The sequence below is a fragment of the Mucor velutinosus genome (genome assembly GCF_035048745.1).
Source record: "Mucor velutinosus strain NIH1002 chromosome Unknown tig00001563, whole genome shotgun sequence".
Classification (NCBI taxonomy): Eukaryota; Fungi; Mucoromycota; class Mucoromycetes; order Mucorales; family Mucoraceae; genus Mucor; species Mucor velutinosus.
In genome coordinates this window covers 638829-656653 of record NW_027041904.1, presented here as the reverse complement: position 1 = coordinate 656653, position 17825 = coordinate 638829, and the positions used below count along the sequence as shown (strand labels likewise).

General features: G+C 38.7%; 2 protein-coding genes across 2 annotated transcripts; both read right to left on the bottom strand.

Annotated features, from left to right (window-relative positions):
* Positions 1–556: 556 nt before the first annotated feature.
* On the bottom strand, positions 557–5433 carry CAR1 (Arginase, catabolizes arginine to ornithine and urea; the record flags this gene model as incomplete). The annotated part of the gene is made up of 3 exons (XM_064828055.1): positions 557–3772; positions 3853–4662; positions 4747–5433. 3 exons carry the CDS (start codon positions 5431–5433, stop codon positions 557–559), a joined length of 4713 nt encoding a protein of 1570 aa, XP_064685257.1.
* A 7005-nt stretch (positions 5434–12438) lies between these two features.
* ATC70_008809 (uncharacterized protein) lies at positions 12439–13050 on the bottom strand (the record flags this gene model as incomplete). Its single annotated transcript, XM_064828054.1, has 2 exons — positions 12439–12869; positions 12957–13050. The coding sequence occupies 2 exons, from the start codon at positions 13048–13050 to the stop codon at positions 12439–12441; spliced, it is 525 nt and encodes a 174-aa protein (XP_064685256.1).
* Between the last annotated feature and the right edge of the window lie 4775 nt (positions 13051–17825).

Here is a 17825-nt window from a genome sequence, read left to right as displayed (position 1 = left end):
AGTTTTTTTAATGGGTTTTTGATGTACATTTGAGCGCTTTCATTAATAGATCCAAAGAGCATAAATTTGAATGAATGCTATTTGATGAACTTTGGTTTTCAATTAAGTTGCGTTTGGGTGGCTATTTCATTACATTGCCCCCAGCCAAACTTTTTATGGGGAAAAAAGTTGACAGAGATACGAATTTAGACGACCAAAAGTGATTGATTGGAACATGTAGAAGGAAGGAAGACATAGATATAAGCAAGAGCAGAGAAACAAGTGCCGAAGGCAGTGGAGGAAGGAAAGCTGGAGGCTACTAATGTTTGCGGCGAGTGTTTTCGCGGCTTGTGTGATCAGTGCCTGCTTTTCGCTTGTTACCAGCCTGTTTTGAGGGGCGTTTGTTTGTAGGTAGTGGTGCGTGTCTTTGATGTTGCAGTTCCTTGTTGAGCTTGATCTTTTCCCAGTATTTTTTAATTGGAATGGGAGAGGAGAACAGATCAGCTGTAATGTATTCATTTTCACGTTCAGAACAACCAGCCCATTTAACTAGGTATTCGATCTCATCATCATCGCGTTAGCGATGATCGCGAATGTTCTCAACTTCAAAGATTTCGTCTTCAATGGTAGTTTCATCAATGTTGACAGGTTTGAGTTCAGAAGGAGTATATTCACGGTGCATGAGAGAATTGGTTTCGTGTTTTAGAATGTAATTGCCAGCTTGGGTACGCTTGACAACGATATATGGGCCAGCATAGAGAGGCGCGAGTTTGGATGAACGACCTTCTTCAAGGCGGACCATGACAGGAGAGTCAAAGACTAGTTCAGGTAGGATGTATCGACGTTTATCCATACGCTTATTGTATTCCTTAGCAAGCCGTTGTGTACGCTCTTGGAGAGCAGGAAACACGATGGTATTCATGTGTTCGATACGCTGTTGGAGCTCTTGAATGGATAGTGCAGGACGTCCATTGAGGTTGAGTTTATTTGGATTGGGATTGACGTTAACTTGACGAGCAAACATGAGACTGAATGGGGTACTGGCAGTACGCTCTTTGACTTTCATGTTGAGTGCAAGTTGGACGATGGGTACGCGATCATCCCAGTTATGCGTGTCATTACCACACATTTTGCGTAGCGTATGCTCGAATTGTTTGATAGCGTTCTCAGCACTACCATTGGATTGTTTGTAGTAAGGAAGAGAATGTCGCTGCTTGATGCCAAGCGTTTTTGTGAAGTGATCCATGAGATTGGATTTAAATTCCTTGCCGTTGTCAGCTTGTTGGATGCTAACAGCAACACCATAGTCACCATAGATGGATAGTATGGCTTGAGCGACTGTAGCGCCATTTTTGTTAGGAATTGGACGAGCTATAATGTAGCGAGTACAGAGATCAATCACAACCAGCACATAAACATTTCCCTTATCGGTGATCGACATAGGACCTAAGATATCCATAGCAATGTGATCAAAGGCATCAAAGCTGACGATGCTTTTAGCAGGGTTGAAACCTCGACGAGTGACGTTATGCCTTGCACATTCAGGACATGCTTTCAGTATTTCCTTGCAATCAGCGTAGATGGTGTTCCAATGTAAACCCAAATACGTGTGGATATGTTGAACCACAGACTCAATGCCAAAATGGCCTATTTTATGTGCATCTTTGATGATTTGAGCCCGATCTGCTTCTGGAGGAGCAATGTAATCCGTTGTAGAATTCTGGAATTCTTTGCTATTTAGTTTCACAGCAAGTACGTTGAGATTGCGGTCCTGAGAATAGACTGTGCGTTGACGGTTTACTTCAATCTTTTTGTTGGTGTCCCTTTTGATCAGAATGAGCTTATGCAGTTTTCTCATCTGTCGATCATTTTCATCTTCCAGCCATTTGTCTTCATCAATTATTGGATATACCCTTGAAAGAGCATCACAGAGAACATTTTCAATGCCTTTCACATGTGAAATTGTGAAGTGAAATTCTCCCAAGATTTCCAAGTAGCTCTGGAGCGTACTGTTTAGTGAAGTAGATGTGAACATGTAGGTCAATGCCAAATGATCGGTCAGGACCTCGATATCATTATGACCCCACAGTAGCGATCTAAATTTGATGAATCCAAAGACAACAGCGGCACACTCTCTACGGTTTGTAGACCAGTTGCGCTCAGCTGAATTGAGAGATCTGCTAACAAATGCAATGTGCTTGATTCTACCCAGTTTATCCTTTTGATAAAGACAGGCAGCGATGCCATAGAGACTAGCATCGCATTGGAGGAACATTTTGTCGTCCAACACTGGAAAATGCAGTATTTGGTTTGAGAGCAGTATTTGCTTGATGGTATTGAACCGATCAGTATGCAATTGTGTCCAATTCTTTTTTACGTCACTGTCATTTCGAAGACTATCGATGGGCTCAGCAACCTTGGACAGCATGGGACAAAAGTTTCGCAGATGGGAAACGACACCCATAAGCGAGCGAACTTGTTTTGCAGTTTTGGGAATGGGCCATTCGTCTATGTCAGATAAACGACGCATATCAATCTTTTGTATGCCAGGTCCAACCACAAAGCCTAGTAAAAAGACTGATGTCTGGAACCATGAACATTTTTTCACATTGATGCGCAGGTTGACGGATGTCAAGCGATTAACGGCAAGATTGATAAGCTTGATGTGGCTTTTCTCACATATACTATGCAGGACACAGTCATCTATGTAGTGTTCGATGCCACCCCATACTTTGGTTGGATCAACTTGGGAAGGATCCATGTTCTTTTCCATTTCGAATTTCAGTTCGTCGGATAAACCAGTGAATAAAATTGACAGGCATTTTACGAACAGAGAGCTCATAAATTTTAGGCCAAAAGGGGCCCTACACCATCTGTAAAAAATGCCATTATGCGAGAATATAAGGGCATTGCGAGATGCTTCATGCACACCATACGAATAGTATGCTTGGTGTAAGTCAATTTTACTTATTATGCGTGCGCTAGAGGACACTCGTTCAAAGATTTCGTGAATCTTGGGAACCGCATAATTTTCATGGTAATTGTCATCAATGGACGCATTGATGCGAAGAAGATCACAACACACTCTCAATTTGGTGGGTTGATCGTTCTCATCCTTCTTTGTCACCGTAATCAGAGGTGAATGGAACACTGATGAGGGTTTGCAGCGTTCAACAATCTTATTTTGAAGCCATTCTTTGATTTGTTTGTCAATCTCGGCATGCGAGTTGATGGATAATGGATACTGGCGAATGAAGCAATCCTTGGGATTGGATATAGGAACATGCACTACACTTTCAGGCATGGAACATACTGCGTCAGCAGGGATGTTCTTGTTGGCATTCAGAGATTGTTCGATCTGTTGTAGAAGGATTTGACGTTTCTGAGAAGTACCATAATCAGCATTTTCTGGATTATAGACGTTTTCAGTGTCATAGTTTATATTCTTGAATTGAGCAATTTCGTTTTCGGTGTCAGGAAAGCAATGAGCTACTCCACTAAGATAGATGTTGAGGCGAGGCAAGATGTCGACTCCTAGGAGTACATCAAACTCTTCAGCCATGGAATCATTGAAGTCAATGATTTCAAAGGAGTGTTCAAATGTGATTCCATTCATATAAGTTACTTTGATGGGTTCGGTGCTTCCAATGCGTTCAGCTTTAGATGCACTACCATCTTTGTTCATGCTCAAAAAGGTTAAATAACCACCCAATGCTTTGATATTTTTGATGGTAGAGAATTTTTTATTCAAAACGGATTTGTTAATGATGCTAACATCTGAACCAGGATCCACCTTTCCGATGATTCTAATGTTATTGAGAAGCAATGGTGTTATTAAATTGAAAGTGTTTTTGTTTGATGTGGATGACTTACATTCTTTTCCATAGCCTCGCGGAAGAGGTCACTTTCGCTGGACCCGAAGTCCTCTTGCTTGCCTTTGCCATTACGGGAATGACGCTTTTGTTTCTGACTACTGGAGCCAGTTGCATAGGGTCGATGACCGCTATTTTCTCTTCTCACGCTCAACACCTTGAACGAACCCTTCATAGCTTGGTACTCAGGGCAAGAGTGACCGTGGAACCAAGTTTTGCCACACCACTTGCAGAAAGTGTTTCCGCTGGCCTTCTTGGGTACATTTGCCTTTTCAACTACACGTCTTGATGAAGAACCACCTTTGTTCAGACGACAATCCTTCTCATGATGTCTGGCCTGAGAGCCTTCATGGTTTGAGCAGTAGTAACGGGGAGCAGAGGAAGAGAATCCAGATGAACCGGATGAGGAGGACGAAGCACGAGAAACACCATGTTTCTTTGCGTTAACAAACGATACAGGACACTTTTCGCTGTTGAGCACGTTCATGGCACAGGTAACAATTTGGCTGGCGGTGAAGTTAGAGCATCCAGGAAAGTGAACACAGAGAACAGCGTGGATTTGTATCTGCCATTCTTTAGGAAAACCGAGCAAGAATGTATCGCCAAGAGTGGTATCTTCAGATGAGTAGCCTGCCTCCATCAGAGCCCGAGCGAAACGGTTGTAGTGCTCCTCCATAGTTTTACCATGTCTCATAGTAGCCATTTGCACCTCCCGGCGAGCATCTAGACGCAGAGCAGCATTACTGAATTTTGATGTGAACTTTTCCTTGGCGGCAACCCATGTTTCAGCAATCAGTAATTCTTGATTTAACTAAAGATCCAAGTCGTAAGGTATCGTGAGAGGGATATACCGGCGTCAGACATCCTCGATTGCCTTTCCGGAAGACGAAATTACCTTCTCAAAGGAGCGCAGAAAATGATGAATCGAATCATAGGAGATTTCGTTGGGAAAGTACTTGGTGGCATGCGAACGAAGTTGGAATTTAGGTAGGTCTTGCTTGGACAATGAGATGCCCTCATTGTCACCAGTGAGTGATGCGGTGACATTAGATTCGGATAGCTTGGCTGAGTGTTTGACAGTGGAGATCAGACGATTCAGGTCCTCAATCTTGGATCGCATATCTTCAATATGCTTTTGACCGTGCTCATTGTTCATATCAGTTCCCTCGACCATGTCCAGCAACAGACGTACAAACGAATCCCGACGCCAGACCAATTTCTTGATGGAATTCAACGTGCTAGAACCAGCAGCAGAGGAGGATGCATTACCTGATGAACATGATGTCGACGCAGACAAATGAGAAGTAACTTGAGATGAGGATTCACCACCATCATTGGGAGCATGGTTAGCCAAAGCAGGAACAGGAGAGGATCGCAATGGCATAGCATCCATCATGGCAATATCCTCTTGATGGTTTGAAGGTTGAGGTTGGTGTCCGACATCCGTACCTTGATCCAAGTGGATGGCCTGGACTTGCTGCCTGGTGTGCTCAATGGTATCGTCACCAGGTTGACGTTGAGCAGGAGAACCTTGAGCAGAGGGGACAGAAGGAGAGCCAGAGTTGTTGGTATTGTCAGACATTGTGATTAGGTTTGTTTAATAAAATATAGTTTGAATATTGTAAAAAATGCAGTGAAATCGGGTTTAAATAGATTTCACAAAAAAATAAAGCAAAGGTAAAATACAATAGAAATCACCTGTATTTTATTTTGTGTATAAAATGAACTGAAGATCCTGGAATTGAGTAAAAAAATGAAGAGTATTTATACATTTGCATCTGGCTTGTAGGATTAGTGATGATAGAGAGCAATAGGTTCTGCTATTGCGATATCTGGCAAATGTTTTTGATGTTTGATTTAAAGTGGTAATCAATGCAAGAGCACTGGCCATAAGGGTTGATTTGAGTAATCTTGATGGGCTTGGGTGAGCTATCGTCATAGCATGATTTAATGTAACCTTGATGGTTTAAAGTGTGATGTTTGTTATTGAAGTATGGAATCTTTATCTGGGATATTGTGCAACTATGGCAGCAGGGCATAGTTGTCATATTTGAATATGCTTGTTATTGATTTGATTCTATTTGGATAAAGATACCATCACCTATTACGGCCATCATGGGTGTGATTGAATATACTGTGATCAGGAGTGATTCATTCACACGATGTGCGATATAAGCATGCATCTTTACTTTAGTATTTTTAAATGGTTTTTTGATGTACATTTGAGCGCTTTCATTAATAGTGTGGAATTTGAGGCTTTACAGACTAAAATTCACGGAAAAAAAGAATAAAAAATCAGTAATGTCAACTTGATAAAGGTATATTTTATTATCAAACTGACAGGTGTAAAGTAAACTGAAGTCTCTCTACTGGCCAGGTAGATGATCCTTCTTATATACTATAACAATGGATAAAAGTTCTATTAATTAGATTAACAAATAAGTCAACTCAGATCAACTAATGTCTAATCATGCTAAAAGACAACTCCAGCAAGCTAATCATGATTTAGCTCTGTCTGGATGAATAATTAGACTCTTATCCGAAGTACCCTGATCTATCCTTTCTATAAGGATAATTAATATCGATCTAGTAGCATGTATCCGATAGGTACAGTCTCCTTAGTCTATATTAATAGTACATATCTGAGTGTATATCACTAAGCATACATCTTTAGCATGTATCTGGATATATGGCATGTCTATAGCATATCGTATGCATGTCTATAGCATGTCTCATATATAGTACAAGTCTGTAGTACATACAGTATCTGTAGCTAGTATCACGGATATAAGCATGTGTCTTATAGCGTGGATCATGAAGTGCACATCTGAAGCAACAAGCTCATATTGCATTAATCTTGGTGCCTATCCAGATATGGTAAACATCCGTAGTCAATGTCGGAATACAAGTATAAGTCTATAGTGCCATCCATGTCCGTGGTGCCATCTATAGCCTATATCTTATATAGTATGAATCTTATAGTACTAGCGTATCTGAAGTCCATATCTTCTTATAGTATAAATCGATATCGTACATCTAATCCAGTGTACATACAGTTTATATCTAAATCTAGTAACTGGATGAACTGTCGGAATGCAGATCATAGTGGATGTATTCCACAAATAGATCCAAATAGCATGAATTTGAATGAGTGCTATTTGATGAACTTTGGTTTTCAATTAAGTTGCGTTTGGGTGGCTATTTCATTACAAGGCTAATTCAGGTAAATTTAATGCGTTATTATGTTGTCGGTAGGCCTGCTAATGATAATGGAAATGAGAAAGCGAATATGCTATTTAAACACTAAAACTTTACATTTTGGCTTCGCTACGGTAAAACCACCTTTAAAATCACTGTTATCAAGTATTGGGCTAGATGCTTGAATACTATTTTGGTATTGCACCTTCGCCTCCCTATGATAAAACCTTATATAAATTAATGCTAACAAAAGTTGGATTAAATGCTTGATTGTCATGGCCATTCACCTTCGTTTGACTACGGTATAGCCCCCTCAAGGCCAATGATACCAACAAGTGTTGCCTTGAAACGACATATCACGCAATCCATAGCCAAATAGCAAACAAGAAATCACTTGATCAGATACGCCATGTTCTGGGAAGAAGAGCCTTTAATCTCTGATTAACTACGATGGCGCTTTTGTGATCATATTTTCCAGTATCCGATATATGAAACCTCCGTGGTGCTATACCATACCATGGCCTAGAGCTTACCTTGGTAGTAGTTGGATGCACGTTTATACAGTACAACTCCAAAAGATTTCACTCTGAATTTGCTAGTCAGCAACTAGCAATACTTATATTACCGGAATAATTTAAAGAACCTTCTGCCATTACATTTTAACTAAATTATTTTCCGTTTTTGGGAATAGTCGATTCGATCAAATCAATTTCAAACTTTTCAATTCATTACATTCTTACCCATGAAAATGTGATATATTTAAAAAAAACCACAATTTGACAATACTAAGATTTTCTCACCCTATATAAGGGTTCAATGTTAGTTAAATGTCAGACGTGAGACCATCAGCGTCTTTATATAAAGAAGTGTGGCCCAGACGTGAGCTTTCGGCGTCAGTATAAAAGAAGCAAGCACCCCCCCTTTTTTTTGTCATTGTCAGGTATCAGGTACACACAGACTTTGTGTGTAACTTTTTTTAATTTAGTATAAATATCAACTTAGTTTGCAAAACAATAAAGATCATCTTATATCTCAATTCTATTCTTTTATATACATTTATCTAAGTCTACTCTAAAACTATACCTATACACACGACACAGGTGCACACAGACTTTGTTAGTAACTTTTATAGTTAATATGAATATCAAAAATAATAAAGGTTATTTTTTTTTCTCACTTATACTGCTGAGACATATACATTTATCTAAATCTGTTACTTATACTCACAACACCATTAAATAACAAACACTTTGTAACATTCTATGCGGAAACTTTTTGATAATTTTACATTTATCTGCCAGTAACTTTTAAACGAATCAGCTCTAGTACACATTCAAAATAACATTCATATATTACGAACTGTTCAACAACGCGATGGCATAGTAAAAGCGAATATAGTACCACAAAATTTCGAGAACCTAATTCCATTACAGTAGCAGTTTATGAAGATTATTATCTACAATCTGATTGGATTATTTTCTATATTCCACACGGTCATCAAGCGATTGAGAAACAGTATCTGTTTAGGATATAGATCATCTCTGAGAGGCAAATGTATTAGGCGTTGTATATTACATAAGAGGATCTAAGAATGAGCTGAGATGCATAGTAGAAGTGAGAGGTCTTTATTCAAGCAGCACGAAGGAACATGAGTGGTGCCATCAAATGGCTAATCTATATCCTGGTTCCTAGAGAATGGTAGCCTATGGCCTTTCGTCCCTGGAAGTGGGTTTCAATTCCGACAAATGTTCTTCCGTCAAAGCTATTAGGAAGAACATTCTATCCTGGATCATCTTTGTTGTTTATCCTTGACTGGTGGTTCATGAGTTCTGATGCAGCACATCCACGTTAACTGGTTCAAGGCTTATACAATTATCCCGCATTCAAGATCAAGGTCCTATTGCTGCGGCACTGTCAAATAACTATAAATACCTGTGATATCTACACTAGCTTTGATCCCTATTCAATCTTGGAATAACATAATAAATATATTCAGTTCTAATTGTACTTACTCTGTCTATATTTTGTTATTCTAAATAATAAGAAGGATATAAACGTCGGATACACAAGTAATATCATCATCTAATTCAATACTTGATAGGATTGATTGATAAAGAAGGTTTACCGTATCAAAGCAAAGGTGAAGAGCCATGGTAATCGGGCGTCTAATCCAATACTTGGTAACGTTCATCTATATGAGGGCTTGATCGCAGCGAAGCGAAGGTTCAAAACCATTGTATTCAGCAGCAAATTCGGGTTTTCATTCCCATTGTAAATTAGCTTGCCAGCAACATATCGTATCAAAATTTGTATAAATCAGCTTTACCAAAATCAATATGCCTTCTTTTCGAATTAGAAGTTGAACAGGCTGCAGAACTGCCCTTCCAGAAGACTTCAGCTATTAAAGCTATGAAACAGCAAACAGAGAATGTTCGGATGTTTGATCGGTTTGATCAAAAATGGATCTTTCTTCTAGAAATAAGTTGGATTGGTGATTCATTCCACACCATAATCCGTCATACTACACCTGATCCAGCACATCAACATCTCATCGGTTTCTACATACAATGCAAAGCACACATCAAACCATAGTCTACACGCACAACAGGACACATCAAATAGTCAACTAGTAGGATGACTATTACTGAAACAACACCACTCACTGCAATGACAAGAACGGAGGACTACAACTACATCTACCTCTAGATTGTCTACGCATATCATTTACAACAATCTACTAGATCATCACACTTGAATTTACATCTCAGGATCTGGCATTCAGAAAGATATAAAAAGAACCATGCATTTCATCTAATAGAGGATTGTCTTGATTTTCCACACAGTAGAAAGCTGATACTTTATTGTACATTTCGCCTGTGTGATTTTAGCTATTCAACACCTTGTTGAATACATCAACTGGGATATATGTAATATGCTATTTAACATTAAATGAATTAAAGCCACATTAATAAATGTTATCCACTTGATCCTCTCTACAATCATCATTATTGCACTTACAACCACAGTAACACGGATATGGCAATAGATCAAATCAAATGTAACTGATATCAACAAGGCAAAATAAGAAGGAAAGATAAGTTGTATATTTCAAATGTCTTGGATGGGCTGTTAATATTATATTCAGAAAGTTGAAAAGAATAGAATGTGTTTAGATTGGCACTGATATGTATTGTTTGCGGTTGTAAATATATTTTAAAGGGATGGAATGTTTAGGGTGGCAAATTGAAATAAGAGGAACTCTGAATTGTGGCTAGTCTTGGATTGTGGTGTACTGAAAGTGCATGCTTCTATTGTAGGATGAGGAGGTGAATCCAAATTGCGAGCTGTCAACAAGTCTCGTCCATCAACTTGAACATGATCACCTCCTCAAACCTATCAATAGAAGCAAGACTTTCAATAACCGACATGACTCAAGACTAACCTTCCGTAACATGGAGTAAGCTATATTATTTTATCGTGTCAGGTATGATTCATGCCGTGTAAATGAACTCAATAAAGCAATACATAATAACCAAATTGGACAGTTTTCAAGCCTTCATATCTTGACATGTACCTTTTTCTGAGCCGTCGAAATGACACTAACCAATTGTACTTTGGTAGTAGTAACATCCTGACACATTTACTCAACTTTTTGAAGATCCAAAAAACATGGCCAAAAATCCACTAAAAAGCATGAGGTATCCCGCATGGTTTTCATCGAAAATTGAACGATCGCAGTTTCCACCGTGAAAATGAGGACTTTTACTACGTCATGTTTTGAATCAAAATATTTCTCTCGATTCAAAGCACCCTCTAAAACCACTTTTATGACGTTTACTTACGCAAAATATGGCTATTTTGACCAAAAACTTTATTTCAGATTTTCTGGAATTGCTCATTAAGTTCTTTCAAAACATCTATTCTACTTTGCATCATTAAAAGCGCCTTGAAAAGTACTCCAAGAGTGTATTAGGAAGCGTAAGGTAATCATCACAGTTTATGTAGCGGAGCATCACAAAATAGATTAAAGAAGTCGACAAAAGACGAAATCCTTCCAATCTTGAACAGAAAAAAACTGAGTTTGAATCAATTTTGACGGCGGTTTGCTGCTGGCTGACCTAAATTTTTTTCTGTTGATGATGACAATGGTGATTGCGATGCTGATTACGTCCGTGACCCACAAAACTGTCCCAATGTTTAGCAATTTTTACTTTCAGACCTTACCACCGGACGGGAAGTTATCCAATAATAATGAATTTAGTATTTTCTAAAAGCTAAAACTGTTTTCTTTATTTCTTTTATTAATTTCTATAAGCACATAGCTGTAGAATCACAAGCTGTGATTGGCCAAAGTCATAAGGTACAATGGGACATTATTGTGAGATATTTGGAAAAATCAAGTTTTATTATTTTATAGGACTTTAATACATTGTCCATTTCCCGTTTGTTTTGATAACGGCCGCAATACGTCGAGGCATACTTTCTATAACCTTTTGGCACTCCTCCGGCTTCATTTGGTCATACCAAATCTCAGTTACTCGCTCATACAATTCATTCATACCCTTGGTTGCGGTTTCATACCCATTGAGACGCCTTCTCAACAAAGCCCACATGTTTTCGATAGGATTCAAGTCTGGAAATTGTGGGGGCCACTCCATGACCTCACTACGACCCAACTGATGTTCTCATTTGAGAATGTGTAGTTTTCCGCACGAATAAAATGGTTTGAATAGCTAAACTATAATATTGTAGGCAACAGAGAGACTTTTATTATCTGTAAGATTTATAAAATTACTAAACGTATTATAAATTGCACGAGAAACCGGCAATTTAAAATTACCTAATAACTACTTATTAAAGTAAAAGAATATATTTCAATAAAATACTCGAGTAGTTTAGTGGGAAGAACGTCAGATCCACAACCAATAGGTTGTGGTTTCGACCCCGGTAGGAGCTTTCTTTTTTTACAAATTTCTGAAAATCGATGTGCTCATATAAGAATATGGATGTGCTCACATGGGAACATTTCGGATGTTCTCATAAGAACATCGGCCGACTTATACTAGATCTTTAGGAACGCCGCTGTTCCCATATGAGAGCATTTTTCACCTTTCGGGAACATCGATGTGTTTATTTGAGAACATCAAATAGATTCTCATATGAGCACATCGATGTTCTCATGAGAACATCAGTTGGGCCGTAGTGATGACCTGATATGCCTCTTCCTAAAGGTAATCCTTGACCAAATTTGAGGTGTGTTTCGGATCATTGTCTTGCTGAAATATCACTTGTTCACGGCTGAAGCCCAATTTCTCAACGGAAAAGGCAATAGTCTGCTCCAATTCGTCTTGAAGGATTTCCTTGTAGAGTGCCTTATCCATATTACCGTTTATTTTGCACATCCAGCCAACACCAGCATACGTAATGACACTCCAAACATGATACTGCCACCACCGTGTTTTACCGTGAGCTTGACATGGTGGTTTTGAAGTTGTTCACCAGATCGAATCCAGGCCCACTGTCGCCCATCTGAGTTGAAACGGTTAATTTTGGTCTCGCCTGTCCAAATAACACGTTTCCAGTCGTCAACAGCCCAGTCCTTGTGCTGTTTACACCACGCAAGCCTCTTCTTGACATTAGCGTCACTAAGCAAAGGCTTCTTTTCCTTCTCGATAGCCCCCAAGCCCGCAGTGCGGAGTGCTCTACGATCGGTCTCCGGGTGAACCGTCATCTGGAAATTCTTCTCCAACATTTTTGTGACCTTGACGGAGCTTGAAGCCCGTTCCTTGGTTAACTTTCGAACACAATAGAGCCTGTCGGCTTCAGACAACACCTAGGGACGACCACCTTTCGAGGTTTTTACACCCGGACAATGCTCCATTCAGATTCGTCCAATATTAGACTTACCCAAAGACAGTTTTTCAGCAATTTCCCGAATGGAAGCACCGCTTCGAAGCATTGTGGATGCAGAATTAACCTTGGAGACAGCAATGGCTTTCATGGCTTGATAATCGATCTACCTAATATTTAGAATTCCGAGATGGATAATGGAGACTACTTGCACTATATGAGGTCTTCTTATACAACGCTCTCGAGGTTATTCCAAATTGTGGGTTTCAGTTATCACCGAATTCGTGATCTTTCAAAAGATCTCACAATACTGTCCCAATGTATCTAATGACTTTGGCCAATCACAGCTTGTGATTCTACAGCTATGTGCTTATAAAAATTAAAAGATATAAAGAAAACAGTTTTAGCTTTTAGAAAATACTAAATTCATTATTATTGGATAACTTCCCGTCCGGTGGGAAGGTCTGAAATTAAAAACTGCTAAACATTGGGACAGTTTTGTGGATCACGGTATATGGGGATGATGGAACTGAAAGTGTAGAATACATTCACTCTAATCTGCATTCCAACAATTCATCCAGTTACCAGATCTAGATATAAACTGTATGTACGCTGGATTAGATGTACGATATCGATTTATACTATAAGAAGATATGGACTTCAGATACGCTAGTACTATAAGATTCATACTATATAAGATATAGGCTATAGATGGCACCACGGACATGGATGGCACTATAGACTTATACTTGTATTCCGACATTGACTACGGATGTTTACCATATCTGGATAGGCACCAAGATTAATGCAATATGAGCTTCTTGCTTCAGATGTGCACTTTATGATCCACGCTATAAGACACATGCTTATATCCGTGATACTAGCTACAGATACTTTATGTACTACAGACTTGTACTATATATGAGACATGCTATAGACATGCATACGATATGCTATAGACATGCCATATATCCAGATACATGCTAAAGATGTATGCTTAGTGATATACACTCAGATATGTACTATTAATATAGACTAAGGAGACTGTACCTATCGGATACATGCTACTAGATCGATATTAATTATCCTTATAGAAAGGATAGATCAGGGTACTTCGGATGAGAGTCTAATTATTCATCCAGACAGAGCTAAATCATGATTAGCTTGCTGGAGTTGTCTTTTAGCATGATTAGACATTAGTTGATCAGAGTTGACTTATTTGTCAATCTAATTAATAGAACTTTTATCCATCGTTATAGTATATAAGAAGGATCATCTATCTGGCCAATAGAGATACTTCAGTTTACTCTACACCTGTCAGTTTGATGACAAACATACCTTTATCAAGTTGACTTATTCTTTTTTTATTCTTTTTTTTCCTTGAATTTTAGTCTTATTAAACCTCAAAATTCACAGGGGCGGCGTCTTTCTATCGCAGGTGGTATTCCAACATCAAAGCCGCAAATGATACTACTGTAACTGTCTAACAGATTTATCATTGGGCTCATACAACCAACAATTTCTCTGCAAGGAGAATGTGAAATTTAATAAATCTATCGCCCTATTATGCATTTATGGCTGGCAAAAAGGTATACTGCTACTCCTTAAAGCATACAATACTGCACTGTAGTCTTCAGCAATTAGAAAAAAAGATTGTCTGATGATGGGTTGTCCAGAATAATACTGTTGTAGCAGCAACGCAAACACTGTGTTGAAGTAGTATTTATTATATAATTTTCTTTGCATAAATGTATTTAAAGGACATTCCTCACGTCGAACTATTACGCAATGAATGCTAGATTAAACGCTTGCTCCTTATTATACTGTTAAATAAAGAAGGCTTTAGATTATATCTATTTTGCTACGTTTTTATTACAAATATAAACTCATTAGAGATGACAGCTCAATAGGAGATCAACTAGCTAGAATCCTTCGGTCTCTGAACCTCTGATCCAATCAAATTGCTAGAAAACTCCGCTGACCTAAAAAAAATTTGCGAGGGTTTCCCCCTGTTTTGATGTGAGGCAAAATTTTAAGCACCGCTAGATATAGCAATATAGCCGTTACTATCATCAAATTTTCCCCAGGTGCTAGAGCATGCCTTACTTACACCACCTAGCTTTAGATTCTGGCGTTGAGACTCTCAATCATTACTAAAGTAAGTAGTGATAACCAAGTGGAGGCAGCCTATCTACCTCCTAGCCTCGGATAATGTCTTGTTGAGCTTCAGGGATAGGCACATCCACACAACGTAAAAAAAGGTATGCTTCAAAGAAACATAATAAAAGAAAAAAGGAAAAGAAAATAACATAATACTATAGGAGTATAGTAGTACGTAGGCAAAAAACTAGGACACTCACACAAAGTGGGTCAAAGAAAAGCATAACAAATACAACATTAGAGATGTCCAGAACAGCTCATTGTTTTTGCAACAGAAATGCATACATGAGCAACATGCATGGCAATAGTCGGATGTAAAGCAACACAACCAACAAAAGAAGAAGAAGAAAACCGCAACAGAGTAAACATCATGAGTGCATTATTATGAGAGAGGAAGCAATAATAATACAAGCGTTCAAAGAAGTTATATATCATTGCGACCAAAAGAAAGAAGATACTTACCACTTACCACCGCCCTAGATAGACTAGAGGATACGCAATCACCGAACTTAGACCAGAGAACGAGCAAGCACCAAAGAGAGTAGACCAGGAAAGACCATATTAGCAGCAGCAGCAGCAGCAGCAGCAGCAACACCAGCGCCATAGACAAACTAAAGAACGAGCGCCATTAGCAGAGACCAGACCAAGACCAAAGAAGTTACCACTTACCACCACAGATAGACCAGAGGATACGCAATCAACGAATATAGATCAGAGAACGAGCATGCACCAAAGAGAGTAGACCAGGAAAGACCATATTAGCAGCAGTAGCTGCAACACCAGTACCATAGACAAACCGAGGAAAGAATGCCACCAGCAGAGGCCAGACAAAGGCCAAAGAAGCAATCACCAGACACGATAAACCAAAGAAGCAGGCAGCAGAGATGACAGAGAAGTAATGGCAGCAGCACTCACACGGACAAGCAAGAAATTATTAAAGCCTAATAAACAAACTGAATTAGCGTTAATTCTACGCCTTCCAGTGTTCGTTATCGAATGGTACCTAATACATTCCACTTCAAATAAGCAGTAGTATCAAGTTCTTCCAACAGTACAAGACAGAGTTATCGAAAGCTAGAGTGTTATTATCAATCAAACGGTGTCCAAAACCACCATGGTTTGATACTAAAACACGTTTTGCAAAATGGGTAAAAAAACGGGTGCATGGAAAAACGAGAGGGTACCCTATTCGACGTCATAACCAGTAGATTTAGTCTCAGCCTTGTATCGTAGCAGCAGTAATTGCGGTAATTTAATTTGAAATTGTGCAGTGGTATTTTCGTGTTCAAACTTGACTTGATCTCACATCCTTTAAACGTTTTTGCTAAATTTGACTATGAAAACTGTCGTTGTCACATCCAACTTTCTAATACATCTCTAGAGGACTAAAGAAGCCGCATCGAATGTTGCTAATTACTTTCAGCTTCCAAACCAAAAATAATGAGCAATTTGCAAAAATATGAAAACAGGTTTTCTGTAAATGTGTCAAAATTAAGCATATGAAAGTCTCATAGAAACAGTTTCCAATGTTGCATTTCATCTTTACGATTAATTTGATCTCATATTTATCATAAAAAAGTTTTCACTTTTGACGCGAAAAACGCGATCGTTTGATTTTCAAGAACTTTCCCTTGCTAATACTCATGAAAAAACGGTGATTTTCATGAATTTTCAATGACCCAAAAAAAATTTGAGATAAAGCATCAGCAAGTAGAGCGTGACCAAGAGGAGCCGTTTGGTGCTATTCCAAGCGCTTAAAACGCTTTGTGGCATGAGTTGTTCGTGCTTGACAACGACTGGATTTCCACAGAATTCGACCTAAAACGGCGGCGTAGTGGGTTGCGTTACCAGAAGAGTAAGTAAGCTACACTTCTGTCTGATGACCCAGATGTTCTGTATTGTACATTACGAAACCATTTATTATAAACCCAGGACGTGGAAAAGTTGCCCGCCTTTCGTGGTGAGGTGCACATTATGGCTTATAACCTTTGCCAAACAACCACAATGTTGCATACAAGCATGCATTTTAGGCTACATTCACTTTCTGCTCAAGCCATGTTCACAGTGTAGCAACATAGATATTGTTTATCGTATCACATCACATCTATGTTTACAAATCCAGTGAATTGTGTGTGCACGGGTGTCTTAGGAATTACAATAGATTCAACCTCCCCAATGTCAAGATGTAGAGATCCACCAACACTACTACATAAAGTATACCGACGTATGTGGTCTCTCAACAATCTATACTGACAATCGATAAGACCCCAGTGGCCTGCTATCTATATACCATCTCAGCGTAGTAGTATCGGACACATGCAATTAGATCGATATTATTAATCCTTATACAAAGGATAGATTAGGGCACTTGAGACAAGAGTCTGAATATTCGTCCAGACGAAGCTACATTATGCTTAGCTTGCTGGAGTTGTCTTTTAGCATGATTAGACATTAGTTGATCAGAGTTGACTTATTTGTCAATCTAATTAATAGAACTTTTATCCATTGTTATAGTATATAAGAAGGATCATCTATCTGGCCAATAGAGATACTTCAGTTTACTCTACACCTGTCAGTTTGATGACAAACATACCTTTATCAAGTTGACTTCATTGCTTTTTATTCTTTTTTCCGTAAGCTTTGGACTTAACAAATCTTCAAATTCAACAGTTATTCAATTTGCATAATATTATTAACGCTCAAGGAATGAAATTACTGTATTTACGTCGCATTTCAAAATGAAGATCTAAGGCTCAGATGTAGAAT